Source organism: Salarias fasciatus, unplaced genomic scaffold, assembly GCF_902148845.1.
Source record: "Salarias fasciatus unplaced genomic scaffold, fSalaFa1.1, whole genome shotgun sequence".
Taxonomy (NCBI): domain Eukaryota; kingdom Metazoa; phylum Chordata; class Actinopteri; order Blenniiformes; family Blenniidae; genus Salarias; species Salarias fasciatus.
Window position 1 is genome coordinate 64,024 of NW_021941269.1, and position 22,790 is coordinate 86,813.

The 22,790-nt window shown below is 53.2% G+C and overlaps 1 protein-coding gene across 1 annotated transcript in view; it reads right to left on the reverse strand.

Moving 5' to 3' along the window:
• LOC115384649 (CD166 antigen homolog A-like) overlaps positions 1–22,790 on the reverse strand; it is a 36,018-nt gene that overhangs the window by 4,014 nt on the left and 9,214 nt on the right. Inside the window, exons 2-14 of the mRNA XM_030086887.1 lie at positions 16,708–16,814; positions 15,951–16,170; positions 13,207–13,271; positions 11,790–11,877; positions 9,037–9,207; positions 8,193–8,317; positions 6,953–7,085; positions 4,234–4,346; positions 2,713–2,836; positions 2,473–2,594; positions 2,200–2,329; positions 1,255–1,281; positions 765–879 (exon numbers count right to left, since the gene is read on the reverse strand). Of these exons, the coding sequence (XP_029942747.1) occupies positions 765–879; positions 1,255–1,281; positions 2,200–2,329; positions 2,473–2,594; positions 2,713–2,836; positions 4,234–4,346; positions 6,953–7,085; positions 8,193–8,317; positions 9,037–9,207; positions 11,790–11,877; positions 13,207–13,271; positions 15,951–16,170; positions 16,708–16,814 (1,540 nt within the window). The remainder of the gene's footprint in view (positions 1–764; positions 880–1,254; positions 1,282–2,199; positions 2,330–2,472; positions 2,595–2,712; positions 2,837–4,233; positions 4,347–6,952; positions 7,086–8,192; positions 8,318–9,036; positions 9,208–11,789; positions 11,878–13,206; positions 13,272–15,950; positions 16,171–16,707; positions 16,815–22,790) is intronic.

The window sequence follows — 22,790 nt, forward strand, 5'->3', positions numbered from 1 at the left end:
CAGCCTGACCAACAGTCTGACCAACCAACAGTCTGACCAACAGCCTGACCAACAGCCTGATGAACAGCCTGACCAACAGCCTGATCAACAGTCTGACCAACAGCCTGACCAACAGTCTGACCAACCAACAGTCTGATGAACAGCCTGACCAACAGCCTGATGAACAGTCTGACCAACAGCCTGATGAACAATCTGACCAACCAACAGTCTGACCAACAGCCTGACCAACCAACAGCCTGACCAACAGCCTGACCAACAGCCTGACCAACAGCCTGACCAACAGTCTGACCAACAGTCTGACCAACAGCCTGACCAACAGCCTGATGAACAGTCTGACCAACAGCCTGATGAATAATCTGACCAACCAACAGTCTGACCAACAGCCTGATGAACAATCTGACCAACCAACAGTCTGACCAACAGCCTGACCAACAGCCTGATGAACAGTCTGACCAACAGCCTGATGAACAGTCTGACCAACCAACAGTCTGACCAACAGCCTGATGAACAGTCTGACCAAACAACAGCCTGACCAACAGCCTGACCAACAGCCTGACCAACAGTCTGATGAACAGTCTGACCAACCAACAGCCTGACCAACAACCTGACCAACAGCCTGACGAACAGTCTGACCAACAGCCTGACCAACAGCCTGACCAACAGCCTGACCAACAGCCTGACCAACAGTCTGACCAACAGCCTGACCAACAGTCTGATGAACAGTTGTTCTGTGGGGTGAGATGGAGAATGGTACCGTTACGTACCGTGAGTTCTTCCTGTAGAGCCAGTAGACCAGCCCCACGGCGGCGGCCGCCAGCAGCAGGCCCACCACCAGGCCCGAGACCAGCCGGGCCCGGTCCTCAGAGTCCGCCCCAGACCCTGAAACACACACACACACACACACACACACGCACACACGCACACACAGGCACACACAGAGCTCCAGAATGAGCAGGACTCCCACACTGTAACTCTGATCACTAAAGCCCAATACTGAGTCCTGATCTGCCACTGTTACTCCAGGAGGACTGTCCCTCAGTCCCTCAGTCCCTCAGTCCCTCAGTCCCTCAGTACCTCAGTCCTTCCCTTCAGCTCTACTGGTCATGAGTGAGACGAGCAATGACATGAAGGAGCTGGAATGAACGTCTGCATGTGAACGGATGAATGAAGCACATGAAGCCTGGCTCATCTATCAGTCCATGTGTTGGAAAACTAGTCTGAGAAAATCCAAAAGGCAAAAAGAACAAATCTTACCTCTTTCTCCATTTTCCTCCGTCATGACTGAAACCAAACAGAAATTAGAGCTCATAAAAATCAAAACGTCAAGAAAAAGAAACCAAAGATGAGAGGGTGAACGAGGACAGGATGAAGGACTGTCACACAGTGAGGACAGGATGAAGGACTGTCACACAGTGAGGACAGGATGAAGGACTGTCACACAGTGAGGACAGGATGACGGACTGTCACACAGTGAGGACAGGATGAAGGACTGTCACACAGTGAGGACAGGCTGTTCACTCTCGAGCTCTGGAACATCTCCGTTCAATTCAGTTCTACTGACAAACCAACACACACAACATGACCACTGTAAAGGCACTTATTGATTACATTAAACATGGAGTCCCACAGGGTTCTGTTTTAGGACCTATACTCTTCACATTATACATGCTTCCTGTAGGAACATCATCAGGAAACACTCCGTTAACTTCCACTGTTCTGCAGATGATCCACAGATCTACCTATCCCTCAAACCAGATGACACCGATCAGCTGGTCAAACTAGAAGTTTGTCTTAATGACATCAAAACCTGGACGAGTCTGAATTTTCTCCTCCTAAATTCAGATTAAACTGAATTCATTTTATTTGGCCCAAAACACCTGAGAGAAAAATGATCTAATCAAATGCTGACCCTAGATGGTGTTGCTTTAACTCCCAGTAACACTGTGAGGAATCTGGAGTGACCTTTGACCTTTAACTCTCCCACATTAAACAGGTCTGCAGGACCTCCTTCTTTCATCTGGTAATATTTCCAGAATCAGGAACATACTGACAGAGCGAAGCTGAGAAATGAATCCATCATCTGTTCCTCCAGAGCAGACGACTGGAATTAGACCCACACTGAGCTCTCTCCTTCCTTTCTCAGAAGTTCTCAGAGAGCAGATGTTCTGGCAGGACAGATGTTCAGAGACCAGGACCCACCGGAGGACACGTTGATGCTCATGACGTCTCCTCCCAGCTGGTTGCTCACGCTGCAGGTGACGGTCAGGTTGAACTTCGGCACCACGGTGATCCTGTGGACGGCTCTGCCGTTGGAGTATGAGCGCTCCTCCTGGACAGACAGCAAGAGACAGGTGGACTCTGGAGGGGGTCCTCAGCACAGTGCTAGCTGTGGCTCCTCCGTCCTGAGGAGACACGGCTGTGGAGCTGGACTGTTGGACTGCCAGGTTTGGACGTCCTCTGTCCAGCACTCACGTTGGTGCCGCTGATGCTCCAGTGGAAGCGGGGCTCCGGAACTCCCTCCGCCTCGCAGCTCAGGACTTCCTGTTTGGCGTCTTCGGCTGGCCGTTTGGTCAGACCGGTGATCACGGGCTTCCCTGGAACACAGCGCGGCTCAGCCCGTGGACCGTGTCGGTTACAGTGACCACATGTTGGCCAACAGGCGGTCACCGTAACCGACTCCGGACTGGTCCTGGGTCTGTCGGCCAGACTCACCTTCTACCACCAGCTCGAAGCTCTGGTTCCGGCTCAGGCCCGGTATGGACACGAGGCATGCGTAGACCCCGGCGTGGGCGAACTGCAGGCTGGGGAGGCGTGGCTCCTCCACCGGGCGTTCGTCCTGAAACACAGCAGCTCTTCATTCCACCTGAGCAGCGTCCAGAAGCCAGCAGGCGTGGTTAATGCCGCTGCTCAGGGTTCAGGAGGTACAGGTCCTGGTCTGGAGCCAATGGACCTCCTCTCCCTGCGTTCAGAGGGTCACCCATCCTCCACAGGTCTCAGGGGACCGATCTGATCCAGCCAAGGCCTCCTGCTCCTTCACCGGTAGGAACTGACTCCTCAGGTGTGTTAAAGCAGAAACATCTAAAGCATGCAAACAGCTTGCCGGACCAGGACCAGGACCAGGACCAGGACCAGGGCCAGGACCAGGGTCAGGACCAGGGCCAGGACCAGGACCAGGACCAGGGTCAGGACCAGGGCCAGGACCAGGGCCAGGACCAGGACCAGGAAACGGGACCAGGACCAGGACCAGGACCAGGACCAGGGCCAGGACCAGGGTCAGGACCAGGGCCAGGACCAGGACCAGGACCAAGGCCAGGACCAGGACCAGGACCAGGACCAGGAAACGGGACCAGGACCAGGACCAGGACCAGGACCAGGGCCAGGACCAGGGTCAGGACCAGGGCCAGGACCAGGACCAGGACCAGGGCCAGGACCAGGGTCAGGACCAGGGCCAGGACCAGGGCCAGGACCAGGACCAGGAAACGGGACCAGGACCAGGACCAGGGCCAGGACCAGGGTCAGGACCAGGGCCAGGACCAGGACCAGGACCAGGGTCAGGACCAGGGCCAGGACCAGGGCCAGGACCAGGACCAGGACCAGGGTCAGGACCAGGGCCAGGACCAGGACCAGGAAACGGGACCAGGACCAGGACCAGGGCCAGGACCAGGGTCAGGACCAGGGCCAGGACCAGGACCAGGACCAGGACCAGGACCAGGAAACGGGACCAGGATCAGGACCAGGGCCAGGACCAGGGCCAGGACCAGGACCAGGAGCAGGAGCAGGAGCAGGAGCAGGACCAGGACCAGGGCCAGGGCCAGGACCAGGACCAGTTTGATGGGATTTCTCCTGCTATCTTAAACTCACTGTGAGTGAATTAAACTCTGACATGTGGAGGACCTGGAGCGGTCAGGATCCCTCAGGAACCTGACCTGGAGCGGTCAGGATCCTGAGGGAACCTGACCTGGAGCGGTCAGGATCCTGAGGGAACCTGACCTGGAGCGGTCAGGATCCTGAGGGAACCTGACCGCTCCGGTCAGGGGAAGCTCCTCTGTTCAGACCCATCCACCTCCCTTTGGTCTGGGCTGGAATTATGGAATCAACACACAAATAGCAACCACCTCAAAGGTTTCAGCACACAGAAACACCCAGACATCTAGAACATGATCATGGAACGCAGTCTCCACGCTCGCCAGAGGAAATCCACCTAGTGGGATTTATCTGGCCGCTGCAGGTTACCTTCGTCCAGACCACGCTGGCATTGCCTGAGGAATTCTTCTCCATCTTCACCGAAAAACTGTCTCCAACCTTCTTCACGACCCTCCCAGTGGGAATCAGACTCAGGTCCAGGTCTGAGGGGACAGGGCAGAGACAGTCCACTCCCTTAAGCTCAAGGCTTTCCAGAACAAAAGCTCCACAGCAAAGCTTCTAGAAGAACAATCCGCCCGGCAGAGCAGAGGACAGCAGAGGACAGCTGTAGGACGGACAGCAGGCCGTAGGACGGACAGCAGTTCACAGCAGTGCAGCAGTCCAGCAGTACCTCCTTCAGACCAGCAGAGGGCGCTGTGTTACTGTTAGATGTACAGTGCAGTGTGAATCAGTAGAAGAAGAATGTGTACGAATGGATCCTCCAGACTGATGAAGCTGTTGTTCATTAAACAGAAGCAGTTCCACCGTCTGGACAGTGAATCGTTCTGAGGACAGAACACCAACCATTCTGGATTAAATCCGCTGGTTTGATGTTTCCCATCGCGGCTCGCAGAAGGCTGCTCTGACGACGTGCTAGCATCCATGCTAGCATCCATGCTAACTCGCGCTGGCTCTGCCTCATCAACCCTGTGTGTTCACGTATCGACCATAAGGTGTCGCCATTGCAACCGTATCACCAGATGCTATTAAAAGCTCCAGTATCGCTGTTTTGGTGCATAAAAAAAACACATTTACAATAAATAAACCAGCGATGCTTAGTCTGGCGGGGGGGGGGGGGGGGGGGGGCGGGGGGGGGGGGGGGGGGGGGGGGGGGGCAAGATAAGCCTGGCGGCCCGCCAGGCCTATAAAGCACTGAGGGAAACCCTGTCTATGTATAATATATGTGTAAAATATTGTATTTTCAGCCTTGTTGTGCATTTAAAAGGCATTACATTGTTTCTTTTTAATATTTTTTCATGGTATTTCTGTATGAATAACACTTCCTGGTTTTGAGGGCGCCGGGACACATTCACCAAGACATACAGTAGGTGGCGGTATGCACCTCAGTTGTTGGTCGCCAGCCGCCATTATTCCAGAAGAAGAAGAAGAATGGGGGTGCCAGACAAATGGATCCCTATGGAGAGCCTCAAACTTTTTACTAAAATGTGACTTAAAGGTGCATTAAGGAGTTTTACAACATTAAAAATACTTATTTTCCACCATAAACATGTTCCACATTTTTAATGATGTGTACAATGTGCCCTGACATATTCATTACCAGAACCTCTAACAGGCTAAACTGTCACATGAAAGTCACAGTGCCGGTCCGGCTCCAGAGTTTTTTTGGGGAGAATTTTAAAGGAATGACGTAATGCACGCTCCGGCTGGTTAAGTTTCGCTTTGTCCGCCATTACTCCGCTAGATGCTTAGTGAGCAACAACTGAGCAGGATCTTCCAGAAAGTCAGAACAGACTGGCTTCTAGCACTGCAGCTCCACACAGACTCCACCAGGGAGAAGACACTTACATCTTACTGGAGCGCTGCTAAACGAGCGAAGACGGAGTCCCCCTCTTCCGTGCACGCGAGCCACAGGGACGAGTTTTTCACTAAGCTGCATTACGCCCAAGGCCTGCAGGGGGCGCTGTTTCGCATAAAACGTGCAACTCCTTAAGGCACCTTTAAGGCTGTATTTTAACTGGTTCCTTACAAATCGGGTTTGTGGCGCAGCTCTGTGCGCCACGCATAGGCTACTCCCACTTTTTATTATCAACCAGATGGAACCGTCTTATTTCTGTTGTTTCGTTGTGTGTGGACACTGCTGTTGTCTCTCATCTGCACTCCTGCATTTTCGGCTCCAGAACGTCCACAGTGGCAGAGGAGAGTGTAGAGAAGGATGGTGTGTGAAGGTGGAACTGGAATAATGAAAATTAATTCTGTAAAGTCTCTCCAAGTGCACAGTAAGAATAAATGAGTGCAATAAGTGACGGCTGCAATAAGCTTCATTTGTTTCATTTGTCTCCCAGACTGAAGGAACAGATATTTCATATGATCTGTTGAGGCGTCTGCTTTATAGGATATTTTTGTTGCTAGATTTTTTTTTCATTTACAAAGGTACTAAACATTCTGTTCATTATTTTTGTTTAGTAGTTGAAATTTTCTTCCAGTTCCAGGATAAAATGTTCTTTAGAAGTGAAAGTTTATTGATTTTGATAGGATGTTCTTGCATTGTTAGGCCATATTAGTTGAAAATGGTCTCAAAATAACGTTGTTTAGTGCAATATTATCTCTTATTGCAATAATTTCTGAGACAATTAATTGCACAGATAATTTTGTTATTGCTGTATGTGCAAATAAGCTGGTTACCAGGCAGCTGGATTTCCCCAAGAGGACAAACAAAGTTATTTTTTTCTGTCTGTCTGGTTCTATAATCAATGTGTAATTGTTGCAAACACCAGTACAGTGAACCGTGTCCCTGTGGATATGCAGACACACCATTTCTTCAAAATAAAACAGATGACAATGTTTGATTATGTACATACACTCAGTTTTTCTTTCCTCCTGACTCTGTAACTGCATGGACATTAAAGTGGCTAGGTTTGCAGCATCAACTTGCCTCCAAGATAATTTGCGCCCCCCCCCCCAAAAAAAAAAAAAAAAATGTCACCAGCCGCCACTGTCCCTGCTCAGCAACCTGCAGCCTCGTGGTTCACCGGAGCAGGCGGGGCTGACCACTCCCCCCCCCCCCCCCCCCCCCGCTGGCAGTACTCACAGCTGACGGCCAGCGTCTGCGACGTCTCCATTGTGGGGTTGTCGGCCAGGGAACACTTGTATTCTCCGGCAGCCCGCCTGCTGACGCCGCTCAGGGTGTAGCTGTCGGCTCCCTCCACCAGGATCCTCTGGCCCTGCACCGCCAGCAGAGGAAACCTCAACACTCCACGCATCGCTTCCAGCTCATTTTCCAGACCAGATGGGAACTTGGATTTCACTCGGACGTGACTCCACTCCGACTCGAATTGCGATTCTATCAATTTTGGACTCGACTTAAAGAAATCAAAAAAGACCTGGACCTGCGTGGACAGTGACTGTGGACCTGGACCTGCATGGACAGGGACTGTGGACCTGGACCTGCATGGACAGTGACTGTGGACCTGGACTTGCGTGGACAGGGACTGTGGACCTGGACCTGCATGGACAGTGACTGTGGACCTGGACTTGCGTGGACAGGGACTGTGGACCTGGACCTGCGTGGACAGGGACTGTGGACCTGGACTTGCGTGGGCAGGGACTGTGGACCTGGACTTGCGTGGACAGGGACTGTGGACCTGGACCTGCGTGGACAGGGACTGTGGACCTGGACTTGCGTGGACAGGGACTGTGGACCTGGACTTGCGTGGACAGGGACTGTGGACCTGGACTTGCGTGGACAGGGACTGTGGACCTGGACCTGCGTGGGCAGGGACTGAGGACCTGGACTTGCGTGGACAGGGACTGAGGACCTGGACTTGCGTGGGCAGGGACTGTGGACCTGGACTTGCGTGGACAGGGACTGTGGACCTGGACTTGCGTGGACAGGGACTGTGGACCTGGACCTGCGTGGGCAGGGACTGTGGACCTGGACCTGCGTGGACAGGGACTGTGGACCTGGACTTGACTCAGCTCTTTTGACTGGACTCATGTCCAGTCATAATAGGAATTCTTGCTGAATGCAGGTTTAGTGATTCAAAGATCACTGAAGCATTTCATTTTGCCACGAGCTAAAATAAAGATGGCGTCTGGTATTTCTTCATTTTGCTTTACGTAGAAAGGCCACAGAATCTGGGCGTGGCTGGACTTTGGACGTAAAGATCTGAACATTTAAAAACAGCTCAACCAGAGAAGTAAGTAATGAGGACTGGTTCTGCAGCAGGCTGGAATCAGTCTTCTCCACACCGACCTGCAGCAGGTGGAGAGGGAGTCACTCCACCTGCTGCAGCACCACAGCTGGAACATCAGAAACACAGAAGGCTCGCCTGGATGTGGAAGTAGAAGGACTGGGGAGGAGGGTTCCCGTCCGCCTGGCACCTCAGGGTCACGTTGCTGTCCTCCACCACGGGGCCGTCGGGCAGCACCAGGAGACTGAGTCTCTCTGGAGGGTCTGGCAGGACAGGAGGGACACAGGCTGGTTTTACTGCTGCTCATCCAGAACCACTGCTCTAAAGTGAAGCGTCAGTCAGAGAATAGGACTCCAGTGGCTCTACCATGGAAGTCTGGATTATTTAAAGGCGTCGTTCAGTCAATTAAAGGTATTTCCAAAAACACACAATGATGGACTTCATGTTGAATTCTATGTCTAGTTTTGGTTGTATGACATCAGACTGAGAGACGGTCTGATCCGGTAGTCTAGACCGGTACCGGGTCCGGTACGGGCCAGACCAGCCGGATCAGCTGATCAGAGAGAAACCAGCGTCTCCGGTCTGGTTCTACCGTCCAACAGGAGCAGTGAGCAGTCTGCATGTCTTCTCTCTGGACATGTCTCAGTCCACGTCTCAGTGTCTCAGAGCGTCTTTGCTGATGAATCACAGTGAGGAGCAGTGAGACGTCTCTGATGTCCGTCCGTCCGTCTCACTGAAACCGTCCAGTCCACTGAATGCTCCGGCACCAGCAGTCAGTCTCTGCCGTCCTGACGTTACTGCGACCTGTGCTTCAGAGGGGACATCGGCTGGACTGGACCGTCTCAGGCCTCTGGACCACTGCTTCAATGATTTGACACAAACCGGTCAGTCATGTTGTCAACGTGTCTTTTTTCAGCGATGTCCTGTTTTGTGGCGTCTGTCCTGTGGTGAACAGGGACAGAGACCGGTCTGCTGGACTCACAGTGGACGGGGAAGGGCTCCAGGTCCACCACCTGCCGGGCCCCCAGGTGGGTGGACACGCAGGAGAAGACGGAGCCGCCGTCCTGTCGGTCCGCCGTCACCTGCAGGGTGGACGAGGTGGTGGACAGACCGGTGGCCGGGTCCACCTTCAGGCTGGGGGTGATGAGGACGGCTGTGAAGACAACGCAGAGACAGAGCTCAGGAGGGACGTGGAGACGGACGGCCAGAAGAGCACCAAGACAGTTCAGCTGAAAGAAAAGGACTTTTGTACTCTGGGGGGACAGTTCAGTGTCTGATGCTCATGGGCCTGCTCGGTTGAGTTCTCCCATGGACCTGTGGGTTCTGGGATGTTAGCAGACCTCAGTGGACGAGACCAGGGCTCCAGGTCTGGTCTCAGGGTCTCAGGAGACGCAGTCTCAGGAGGAAAGATCAATAGCTGACTGAGCTCAACAAGGACCTTCCAATCCAGGGCCTTGGCTAGCTTGGTAGGGGACAGTTGGACTTCTTCTGTCCCTCTCAGAAGACTGATGGACACAGATGAAGAACCTCAGTCAACAGTTATGGATCATTCACCGTTTTCTCAGAGTGATCGGACCTAGAACCTGACGGAGGAGGTTCTGAAAGGGAACATTAAGTTCTTATTGTGACCTGGTAGCCTGTGGGTGGGGACACTGAGGGAGAAGACACCATAGCTCCAGCGTCCCCGCTGGTGGGGTCCTGATCTCCAGGCCCCTGATAACGTCCGGCCTCGGCGGCTCCACCTGGTCCGGCTGGCCCGGGCCCTGGACAGGTTCCTCTCACGCTGTTGGTTTTGGGTCGTCACAACGCAGAACATCAGGTTTTTATCCGTCCCTTTAATACTGAGACGCACTGTGGACTGGAGGGGATCAACAGGACCCCACAACCAGGGGGGGCTCAAACCGTGGACCGTCCCCTCAGGTAAGGCCACTAGCTTGGCTTGACTGGTTCTGAGCCCAGTCCATGTTCTCCTGGAGTCTGTACAGAACCGCCTGGTCGCAGTGCGGCTGTGGTCTCGTCATCCATGTTCGCTGAGGAGGTGGGTCTCTTTCTGGTCTCACTGATAATGGCCGCCACGGCCGAGCGTGAGGCTGTGGTCCAACATGTCCACCTCCACACCGTGACAGGGTCCATTAATCCAGCTGATATAAAACACAACTGCAGGTCTGGGAAGGCTTTTAGAGGAGTGATGGATGACGGAACGTGGAAGACCTTGACCAACTCTCCAGGAGGAGGGTGTGGGGAACTGATGCAAAACTCAGGAAAGGCGACATGGAAGCCAGACCGGACTGGAATGCTCCAAGCAACCACAGAACCCGGGAATCCAGAGAACCCAAGAACCCAGGGATCCAGAGAACCCGGGAATCAAGAGAACCCAGGGATCCAGAGAACCCAAGAACCCAGGGATCCAGAGAACCCGGGAATCCAGAGAACCCAAGGATCCAGAGAACCCAAGAACCCAGGGATCCAGAGAACCCGGGAATCAAGAGAACCCAGGGATCCAGAGAACCCAAGAACCCAGGGATCCAGAGAACCCAAGAACCCAGGGATCCAGAGAACCCGGGAATCAAGAGAACCCAGGGATCCAGAGAACCCAAGAACCCAGGGATCCAGAGAACCCGGGAATCCAGAGAACCCAAGGATCCAGAGAACCCAAGAACCCAGGGATCCAGAGAACCCGGGAATCAAGAGAACCCAGGGATCCAGAGAACCCAAGAACCCAGGGATCCAGAGAACCCAGGGATCCAGAGAACCCAAGAACCCAGGGATCCAGAGAACCCAGGAATCCAGAGAACCTAGAGATCCAGAGAACCCAGGAATCCAGAGAACCCAGGGATCCAGAGAACCCGGGAATCCAGAGAACCCGGGAGTCCCAGCCTTCTGTATGAATGAAGACCTTCTGAGAACCCGTTGGTCTCCAGGTATGTGGACAGTCTCTCTGCTGTCCCCCTGAAAAACATGGCAAACGTTGAGAAGGCAGACTGGCCGGAACTGGCTGAGGACGGTCTTTCTCCTTGAGAACTACCTGAGCTCCCGTCAGGCCAGAAGCCGTCATTTACCCACTTCAGAGATGTTGTACTCTCTTATATAAAAATGTTAAAAGACTCTGAAAACAGAAAGGCTGTAAAAACTATCAGTGTCAGTGAGAAATTTAAACCGTTTGAAAGAAACTGATGGATTATTGTTCCTCTGGCATCATGTTTGCCATGTACGTCTATATTTCCAATCAAAAAGATGACAGGAAGCATGGCGTTGTCCATGCGGACTTGTTGTTGCGGTGGTGCTGAAGGAGAGCAGTGCTCTGCTGTAAAAGAGGCAGAAGGCTTCAGTCTTCAGCAGGACGTCTGCTCAGCACAGCGCCACTGTTGTTGTTGTTGTTTACAGAGTTCTGCGCGTTTGTTACGACGAAGAGCGACGACGCAGCGAATCAGGAAACGCTCCAGAACAGCAGGAACTACGGAGGCGTGGATTCAACAGCTTTCGGATCTGTTCACCCTGGGACCTGGTTTCAAAAATATTCGGTTTCAGATCCACGGAATGCTGAATTCATGCGGATGACAGGGTGAATGGATCAAATACTTTAGAGGTTGGGCCTGGATGCGTCTTCGTGTGGATGGGCCTCAGTCTTTTCATGATATTAGATTTTCTCACAGTGAAATCCTTCTCAAAGATATTTCTATGGGACTTTCCTTGGCAGAGCACTGAAGCGAGGTCATATGTAACCCTGGTACTCACCTTTCCCATCAGCCACCAGGGGCTCTCCATTCTTCATCCAGGCGATGATGGCCGCGGGGTTTGCTTCTGCTGCCACGCACGTCCCCACCTGGACACAAACAGGAGCTGAGTCCACGGTGAGTCCACTGCAGGACGTCCACAGCCCCTCAGGCAGAGGACGCCCAGCGGACGCCATCAGAGCGCCACCAGCCCCCCCCCCCCCCCCCCCCCCCCCCCCCGGTCCAACCACATCCAGCACTGCCAGTCCTGCAAGAAGACTCCACCCCACCTGCCTGGAGACCACCTCCCAGTCCTGAATCCCAGAACCCAAACCCGGCCTGAGACCCTGCAGAGACCCACCAGGTTTTCACCAACATCAGTGGACCTACAGGTCAAACTGACACCGTCTCCAACCACTCAGTGGATCACCAGGACCGCTCAGTGGATCACCAGGACCACTCAGTGGATCATAAAGAAGCTCAGTGGATCACCAGGACCGCTCAGTGGATCACCAGGACCGCTCAGTGGATCACCAGGACCGCTCAGTGGATCACCAGGACCGCTCAGTGGATCACCAGGACCGCTCAGTGGATCGTCAGGATCGCTCAGTGGATCACCAGGACCGCTCAGTGGATCACCAGGACCGCTCAGTGGATCACCAGGACCGCTCAGTGGATCGTCAGGATCGCTCAGTGGATCACCAGGACCGCTCAGTGGATCACCAGGACCGCTCAGTGGATCACCAGGACCGCTCAGTGGATCACCAGGACAGCTCAGTGGATCACCAGGACTGCTCAGTGGATCACCAGGACTGCTCAGTGGATCACCAGGACCGCTCAGTGGATCACCAGGACTGGATCACCGGCTCTCCACCAACAGGAGGTCTATTCCAGCCGTCCCCTCTGACGGAGCAGGAAGCTCCAGGACGACCCGTCCACCCAGAACACTGTTCTCCAGTCTGGCCTCGGACACACTCACAGTCCTGAGAGACCGTGAGACACCGTGAGAGACCATGAGAGACCGTGAGACACCGTGAGAGACAATGAGAGACCGTGAGACACCGTGAGAGACCATGAGAGACCGTGAGACACCGTGAGAGACCATGAGAGACCGTGAGACACCGTGAGAGACCATGAGAGATCGTTAGACACCATGAGACACTGTGAGACACCATGAGAGACCGTGAGACACCGTGAGAGACCCTGAGACCATGAGAGACAGTGAGAGACCATGAGAGACCATGAGACCATGAGACATCGTGAGACGCCATGAGACAGACACAGCGTCTTCCCCATGGCTGAGGAGAGACTGCTGCAAGGACCATAGGCAGGCTGGGAACAGCTGTGTGAGGACTGACGTTCATGTTCGTGTGTGTGTGTGTTCGTGTGTGTGTGTGTGTGTGTGTGTGTTCGTGTGTGTGTGTGTGTGTGTCTCTCACCGTGCTCAGCTTGTCCTCCTGCAGTGCGTCTGATTTGTCCATCACCTGGACTGATGAAGGTTCCTCTGTGAACAGGAGACAGTGGAGGTGAGAAGACAGTCTGTCTTCCTCATGAAGTCCACGGTCCTCACAGCAGCACACACACTTCAGTCACAGCAGCACACACACTTCAGTCACTTCAGATGGGTCCTCAGCAGCACACACACTTCAGCAGGCCAGTCTAAGTGGCTGTCCTCTGTCCCCTGTCCTCTGCAGCCTCATAGAGTATGTCCTGGCTGAGTTTGAAGCCATCAGCAGGCAATGTCCATCATGTGAGGGACATCCACATCCTGACACACTTCCTGAAGCAGAGGAAAGACATGTCCTGAGCAGCCGTCTCTCGCTGTGGGCTGAAGACGCTGAAGCTGTCCTCTCAGGACCGCAGCACAGAATCACTTCTTTCTGTTGCTAACGGGACGTCCAGAAACAAAACCTTCATCCAGGTCGCACAATGCACACATTCACACACATACACACACACACACACACACACACACACACATTGATTTTGACTGACGGACTCAGTGTGTGTGTGACTCACTGGCCCAGTTTACAGGGTGTTTTTTCAGTCCAACTGAAAACAGTGGAGTTCGAGGCGTGTGTAAACATGGACGGACACAAAGGGATCCAGGGTGAAGCCTGGTCCTCCAGGGTTCTGGGTGAAGTGGATTATACAGCGTCCTGAGACTCCAGGAGGTCTTTCTCTCTGCAGGACGAGCTATCCCGGTCCCGGATAAGCGGTGGAAAATGGATGGATGGATGGATGGATGGATGGATGGATGGATGGATGGATGGATGGATGGATGGATGGATGGATGGATGGATGGATGCTTTGTTCATTTCTGATCAACATTGTTAGTTCATCAATCATAATCCTTTTAACAATAATTTTAATTTGCAAAAACAAAACATGTATTTTGTCTTTTACATCACTACTTTTTGGATTTACAACTATAATATAATGTGTGCTTCTTTATGTACTATAATAAAATATTTGTATTACTTTTCTAAATTAGAGTAACTAAATGTAATAATGTGGATTACAAAGGTGATCTTCCAGTCCCAGTTGCTATTGCTGTTGACGCACACTAGATGGCAGCAAACAACATTTACCCACAGAGATGTCTGCTCATCTCTGGGTCAAGGTTTCATTGACTGATCTTATTTATTTCTTGGGATTTGATGTACTTTGGATTACCTGACGTATGAATCGTACTCTATAAATAAAACACCTGCTTGTCTGTGTCTCTCTCTCTCTCTCTCTCTCTCTCTCTCTCTCTCTCTCTCTCTCTCTCTCTCTCTCTCTCTCTCTCTCTCTCTCCTTCTCTCTCTCTCTCTCCTCTCTCTCTCTCTCTCTCTCTCTCTCTCTCTCTCTCCTCTCTCTCTCTCTCTCTCTCTCTCTCTCTCTCTCTCTCTCTCTCTCTCTCTCTCTCTCTCTCTCTCTCTCTCTCTCTCTCTCTCTCTCTCTCTCTCCTCTCTCTCTCTCTCTCTGTCTCTCTCCGTCCACAGAGGTCCAGTACCCTTTTTTCTTGGTTGAGCTGATCTATAATTTAGTTTTTATGCCTTTACTGTAAAGAACTACAAACTTCAACAATCAGAAAGGTCAGATTTTTGGTGCTCATATAAACGTAACAAGTGCTTGATAATTAGATTAAGAACTCATCTCACAAGCAACAACTCTGAAAGTACAATAAAAACGGCACAGTTGTAAGGAAGCATTTAAAGTTTCAATAGAAAGGGCAGCCGTAGAAAGCTGTGTTTGTGTGTGTGTGTGTGTGTGTGTGTGTCTGTGTGTGTGTGTGTGTGTGTCTGTGTGTGTGTGTGTGTGTCTGTGTGTGTGTGTGTGTGTGTGTGTGTGTGTGTGTGTGTGTGTGTGTAGGCAAATCAATAAGTTCACTCAACCACAAAAAAGGCAAGATGATGGAAAAGGGCAGTTGTTGACTTTATGTAAATTCTTTCAGTTCATTCAAAATAAAAGCATTTGTTAGATTAACACATACATTTGTAATCAGTAATTTGTAATCATTTGTAATCCATCAGTGGTTGTGATTCAATGCAGTACTGTGTGGAGGTCCTGGAGCCAGGCCAGTGATGGCTCCGTCTCCCCAGGTTTCCACTGATTGGGTGAAAATAAATTCCTTTTACTGGCTGACCGAACTTCAGGGTGGAGGACATTAGAATGAAATTAGAATGCAGGCGTCTGGTCAAACCACACGCCGCTTAAAACGCCGTTTATGACGCCATATTTTTGATCACGTCGGCCGCCCATAGCACCGAGGCTCCACTTCGCCTCGGTGCTCTCTGAACAACTCGTTGAGCGATTTGCCTCCATCTCGCCTCTCCAGTGTTTGTTCTCTCATGAGTTTTATTAAAAAAGTGTCTTTCTACCACCGCCGTGTTCTTCTGCTTTTTTGTGACTGTGCTGCTTCCTGTTTCCTGTCATGTCATCACTTCACTACGTACGAGGGAACGTATGGTGAAACAAATAATCCCCGTTTAATCCGCTCTGCTGTCAGGCGGCGTGTACACGAGACACGGAGCGGCTTGTTGATCGGTGGAGACCACCTCGTACAGTCGGCTCCACTCACTGTTTACATGACACATGTACGATCCGCTCCGCCTACAAGCCTACAGGGCCATGGAAACGTGGCTCGTGAGTGTGTGACTGAGTGTGTGTGCCTCTGAGTGTGTGTGCAGAGCCCTACTGGTGACGGCCACGGCCACGGGGAACTCCAGGATGTTGGAGGCGGAGACCACCATGCAGGTGAAGGTCCTCTGGTCGAGCAGCGAGGCGTGGCGGATCAGCAGGCCCAGGCTGGGGTCCACGCTGACCCGCTGGGCGTAGGCGTCCGTGGCCAGGACCGTGGTCTGCTGGCTGCGGACCTGCTTCACCAGCAGGTCCCCCGCACTGCCGTCGTCTTTCTCCTGCAGAACACACAGCGTGAAGCCCACACACACTGACGAAGGCGGCGAGGGGGAAGGAATCAGACAGCTTCCATCGCCTCTCCTAAAACCGTCTCTGAGAAAAGCTCTGACTCCCTGACGCTTCGCTGCGGAACCTGAGAGAACCGCTCCGTCAGAGGTGTCAGCTTCAGCAGCTGATCGACGGCGCCGAGCTGGACTGGACACTGTTTCCACTAAAGATCTCAGAGTTCTGAAAATGTACTTTCTGTTTCAAGAAATGAGCCAAACCAGTGGAGAGAAACTGGAAAAAACAAAAAAGAAGCCTAAACAAAACCTGGGGTACCATGTTCAGTTATTCAAGCTTTAGTTTGATTCAGATGAGCTTTAAAAATAAGACGAAACAGAAGAATAACAAGGATTAAGAAGGTTTAGGCTGTTAAATATCCTCAAAAAGGAGGAATGGAATTTCAATGAAATGATTCATTTCTTCTGTGTGTGTGTGTGTGTGTGTGTGTGTGTGTGTGTGTGTGTGTGTGTGTGTGAGCACACTCCACTCACATATTTCCACTTGACGAACATCAGATCGCTGGGCGGAGGAGCTCCTTTGTTGCAGGGTACAGCGATGGTCTGGTTGTACACGGCAGTCACACTCTGGGCACAACACACTGCAGCGACACAACACAACAACGCATCACTATGAATGATCACAAAATACACACATCTGTAGTGACTCTACAGCTCCTCTGTAGTGGCTATCTGAGCTTCCAGTCTGAAATAAAGAGGACGTGGATGTGTGGAGGAGGGTCTGTCGTCCATCAGCACTGCTTACAGACCATCAGGGAAACAGGAAATCAATCAATCAGGGAATCAATCTCAGTATCAATCATCTGACTGAGAGAAATGAGGAAGCAACGCACCAGGAAATAAACAGCTTCCTGTCAAACACACACACACACACACCCCCTCCGCCCTCAGAGCTGCTGTCATCTCATCACCCAGAGTTCCTCAGAAGGCTGCTGCAGTCAGTCATATGGGGATTCCACTGGAGCGGTGAGGTGACGTGGCTTTCAGGAAGTGAGTCTGCAGCGTGGGGCTGACGGAGCCTCCTCCACCAGAGTCCTCCTCGTGCTGCTGGGAGACCTGAGGCTTACATGAGACTTTTGGTTCCCGTTTCAATCTGAAGAACAGTTTCTGCTGCTCTGAAATCACCATGGAAACGCCTCAAAACTGTTCAGGATTAAGTTTAAATCTGAACAGACTGTTTTCTTCTCCTTCAGCAGCAGAATCATGTGTAAATTAGTCGTGACTTCATTCCGGGTCCTCTGCTCGCCCGTCGCCATGACACAATGTTCCAAGATGGCGGCCGGCGGATGGACTCGTCCAGAGACGGTTTATTCAGCGGAGCTTCAGAAGAAATGGATGTAATGAAAAGAGCAGAGCAACGAGGACGATTTCAAAGCTGCAGCGTCAAAGTTCATCCAGAAAGACAGAGAAAAATCGCCACGGAAACGCTTTGTTTACTTCCTGGAGACGGCACTACGTCCCGGCCGTCCCGTCCAATCAGAACGCCGCACGGCCCCCAGACTTGAAGAGGATCTAATCTTCCTTTCCCACTGGAAACACCAGGGTCAGGAACAGAACTCAGGATTGCTCAGTTCAAACCAGTTCTGATTGAAAACACCAGGAGACCACAGCGACCAGGACAGACGCCGCCTGGCTGGGTGTCCTGCAGTGGAGACAGTGTCAGGAGGTCCACAGGGCCGGGTTCCTCCGCCGGTTCCTCCCAGCTCCCCGCCGACGCAGACAGGGACAGGGACAGTCCGCCAGGGTTTCCAGAGGAAAGTCAGTGTTTGTGGACATTCTGAAGCTGATATTTATTGGCATCGGGATGCTTTTCCTTCAGGAGTCCTCAGTCCAAAGGAGGACTTGACACTCCAACAGTAGACGGTGATCATTCTCTGTCATCCCGGCTACAGCTGACATTAGACACCACAGAAGAAGAGTGAGCAGATGGTTCCGATGCTGATGGAGCACAGAGAAACATGACGGCTGCATTATCTGAAGGCAGCGGGTATCAGTCCGGCCGCTTTGCTCCGTCTTCACCACTTTAGTCTCATCTGAATAAAAAGCTGCTGTTGGGGTTTCGTCTCGTTAGGTTCAGGTCATGAAACGAACACAGAACGTTCAGTTCACTGCTCTCAATCCAACAGGAGGTCAGGGACAACAAGGCACTCAGCAGCCGTTCATTTATCTTTTCAAACTAAAGGAATTAGTTTAGGAATCAATTACTTATTAAACTAAATTAAAGAAGTAATTTATTACTTTTTTTAAGAGTAATCACAAGTAATATGACTTTTATGGAGTAATCCCAACAACACTGGTGGGTGAGCTGGTTGGATTGAATATTCCAGGTTACCAATCCAGAGCCAGAGGAAGAGGAGTGAGCTGGCCCAGCGCAGCAGGTCTTTGAACCACAGCAACACAAAACACACAACGAGCAGCAACACTGGCCACTCCACAGCATCAGCATCACCACAAAAACACCGTCTGAATCCTGAAAATCCCATCCCAAACTCCCATGGTGCACTGCGGGGCCACAGTCCTGGTGGAGCCCTCTACCCTGGTCTATACTCCAGACTGGTTTACTGCACTAGCTGCTGTACTTCATGTCGGCAGTGTTTCAGTCGAGGTACTTCCTGAAAGTAAAGACTGACAGATCAGTGATGAATGAGGAACCGTTCTGTCTGGGCTGACGTGATTGAGACGGAACGTGTTAAACAGATGACGTCGAGTTCACAACAGCAGGAACCCTGTTGAAGGGACGGTTCTGCTTCAAGGAGCGTCAAGCTCTTCGCTCGGTTCCAGTCAGGTCCAGTCAGTTTCAGTCCGTTTCAGGCCGACTGCCTCAGTCTCAGTATGAACCCGTTGACTCGGAGTCTACAGCTCAGCTGCTGCTCGGTAACGAGACGAGCCATCAAATGATTTCTAGGAAGAGGGGCAGTGAGAAGCGGTTCGATTCCCAGTGGGAAGTGTGATGAGCAGATGGCTCCTGCAGCGCGACCCCCGGGTCAGACGAAGACCGGCTTCAGTGCTGCTCTTCACCTTTAATCTGAGCCTCTCTGGACGGGGTAAGATGAGCTGCCCTACTCATCTAAAACCCCGCCCCTCCTCTAAACCCCGCCCCCATCCGCCAAACCCCTGCCCTCCTCCACCCGCTCCTCCATCGTTCAGATGCTTTCTTGAAATGGGTTGAATGACATATCGGCTGAATAAATGAGGCTGAGCGTCACGCTGTCTGGAGGTCTGGAGGTCCACCCTGCCTCCACCCCACCTCCACCCCTCCTCCGACCTGCCTCCACCTCCGCCCACCTCCGCCCCGCCTCCACCTCCACCCCGTAGAGAAAGCATGTGGAGGAAGGCTGGAAGCTTCTGCTGTCTTTTTGTTTGTTCTGTTTGCTTGGAGAGAACTGACTCCCTCCACCAGGTGGAGCTGCAGGGGTTCATCCTCCCTCCACCAGGTGGAGCTGCAGGGGTTCATCCTCCCTACTGCAGGACGCTTCCTGTGTGAGATGAAGACATGTCTCTTCTCTCCACCCGGCTCCACCCACATGAAGCAACACTAACAATGGGTGGAGCTCCAGGACTGCAGGACGGCTCAAATTACAACCAAGTTACAGCGTCCTACACCCTGTCACTCTGACCCAGGCGGTGGTCACTCTGACCGGGGGCGGTGGTCACTCTGACCCAGGCGGTGGTCACTCTGACCAGGGGCGGTGGTCACTCTGACCCAGGCGGTGGTCACTCTGACCCAGGCGGTGGTCACTCTGACTGGGGGCGGTGGTCACTCTGACCGGGGGCGGTGGTCACTCTGACCCAGGCGGTGGTCACTCTGACCCGGGCGGTGGTCACTCTGACCCAGGCGGTGGTCACTCTGACCGGGGGCGGTGGTCACTCTGACCAGGGGCGGTGGTCACCCTGACCCAGGTGGTGGTCACTCTGACCGGGGGCGGGTGGTCACCCTGACCCAGGTGGTGGTCACTCTGACCGGGGGCGGTGGTCACCCTGACCCAGGCGGTGGTCACCCTGACCCAGGCGGTGGTCACCCTGACCCAGGCGGTGGTCACTCTGACCGGGGGCGGTGGTCACCCTGACCCAGGCGGTGGTCACTCTGACACACACCACGGTCTGCAGCAGCAGACACATATCAGTGAACTAAACATCATATATCCGGTATGGAAGCGGCACAGCTGACATGTCTCTGGACACGGGCGGCAGATCAACAGATGAAAACAGAAACTTGAACTTGAACGAGCAGACAGACACTCCGGATCAAACTCCACACAGCTACACCGTCAGCTTCCTTCTTCTTCTGAGCCAAACGGAGCAGCTCTACAGTCAGTCTCTACTTCACTCTGCTTGGTGCGCTGCTGCTCTGGTTCTAGCGCCCCTAGTGGCTGAGCCCTGCAATTACATGGTGTGCCATACAGCCTTCAGAGCAGAGAAAACATATATGCATCTTGCCTTTACCTATGCAGCCGGGGCAAACATCGTCCTGTACGGGACAAACAACGTCCCGTACGGGACAAACAACGTCCCGTACGGGACGCACCTCTGTTGGCTCAGATACGTGGCGTCCGGCTGATACGGGACGGCTGGCAACCCGAGTGTGATCACGCAGTGTGAAGCGCTGAGGGCTCTGTTACTGCAGGGTAAAGAAGAGGTTTAAAAGTGTAGTCCAGTTTCTAGTTCACCCTCTCACCGGTCAGCTCTATATGGACTCAGGTGAGGGGGTGAGGGTGACGGGATGAGGAGGGTCAAAGGCGACAGGGCAATGGAATCGTTTCAGTAAACAGTGAAGCCCTGAACAGACCAAAGATCTCCAGTGGAATGACCATGGAACACATGACCACCGTGTGTGTGTGTGTGTGTGTGTGTGTTCTCGTATTTCTATCCTTGTTGGGGCCAAATGTCCCCACAAGGATAGCAAAACGTGGAACGACGTGCCTTGTGGGGACCTTTTTCCGGTCCTAAGTAGGAGAAACAGTGTTTTCTTGACCATGTTGTTGTTACTGAAAAAAGTAAAAGTGCAAAAACATTTCTTTAGGGTTAGGCTTTGTTGTGGTGTGGGTTAGGGTTAGGGTAAGGGTCAGGGTTAGGGGCTAGACATGAATGGGAGTCAATGGAAGGTCCCCACAAGGATAGAAATACGAGACTGTGCGTGTGTGTGTGTGTGAGTGTGTGTCCTGCAGGAATGCCAGGGAGCGCTGGGCCTTGAACCGAGGGTCAGGAGCAGGGCTGCCAGCGGCTCGTCCAGGATCAATCATCCTGACGGAGCGGGGCGGCAGTGTGAGGCGGGTGGAGGACGGCGCCCCTCCTGGGGTTCCCTGTCAGATTCCCTTCATTCCCACCAACACCTGCTGCAGCGTGAGGACAGCCTCGTCACACTGGAGAACCACCAGACCCGGGCTGGCGCCGAGTCCCCGAGACAGGAAGAGGACCCTGCTGCTTCCCAGCATGCTGCTCCACCCCGCTGGGCCTACTCCACCCTGCTGCACCCTGCTCCACCCTCTGCTCCACCCTGCTCCACCCTGCTGCACCCTGCTCCACCCTGCTGCACCCTGCTGCACCCTACTCCACCCTGCTGCACCCTCTGCTCCACCCCGCTGGGCCTACTCCACCCTGCTCCACCCTACTCCACCCTGCTCCACCCCGCTGGGCCTACTCCACCCTGCTCCACCCTACTCCACCCTGCTCCACCCCGCTGGGCCTACTCCACCCTGCTCCACCCTGCTCCACCCTGCTGCACCCTACTCCACCCTGCTGCACCCTCTGCTCCACCCCGCTGGGCCTACTCCACCCTGCTGCACCCTGCTCCACCCTGCTCCACCCTCTGCTCCACCAGGCCCTCCAGTGTCTCCACTCCCCTGTGCTCATTTCACAATATTGATCAAGTACACACACACACACACACACACACACACACACACACACACACACACACACACACACACACACACACACACACACACACACACACACACACACACACACACACACACACACACACGTCCATCGTGGGAACAGTAACTTCCTGTCACACACACACTTCAGCAGGTTTCCTCTGGCTTTGACCGCTGTGAAGGCTGTCCGCAGTTACCACGGTAACCAGCCTGTTCTCATGAGACGCCGCACAGCAGCCCCGTGACCAGCGGCCTCTGCAACGAGAACCGGGTTTCACCCCGCCATGTTCCCCACGCCTGCTCCGTGTGTGTGTGTGTGTGTGTGTGTGTGTGTGTGTGCAGATGAGGAGGACCGTGGTAAACAGCGTGGAGGCACCGGTCTGTCTGCACAGCCACATTACTTCCTCCCGTCAAACAACCGGAGGCTCTGTCACCAAACAGCTGACAAACACCAAGCTAACAACACACACTGCTCCTCTCAGCAAGGACCAGGACCAGGACCAGGACCACACCAGGACCAGGACCAGGACCAGGACCAGCAGCCCAGACGACAACATTTCCCCTCAGCAGCTTCCTGTCCAGCGCTACCTGCTAATGACCCATCAGCTGACGAGACGGCCGCCAAACACAACCACCAACACAGGCCAGCCCAGCGAAGCTGGCCTGCAGAGGGGAGTGCAG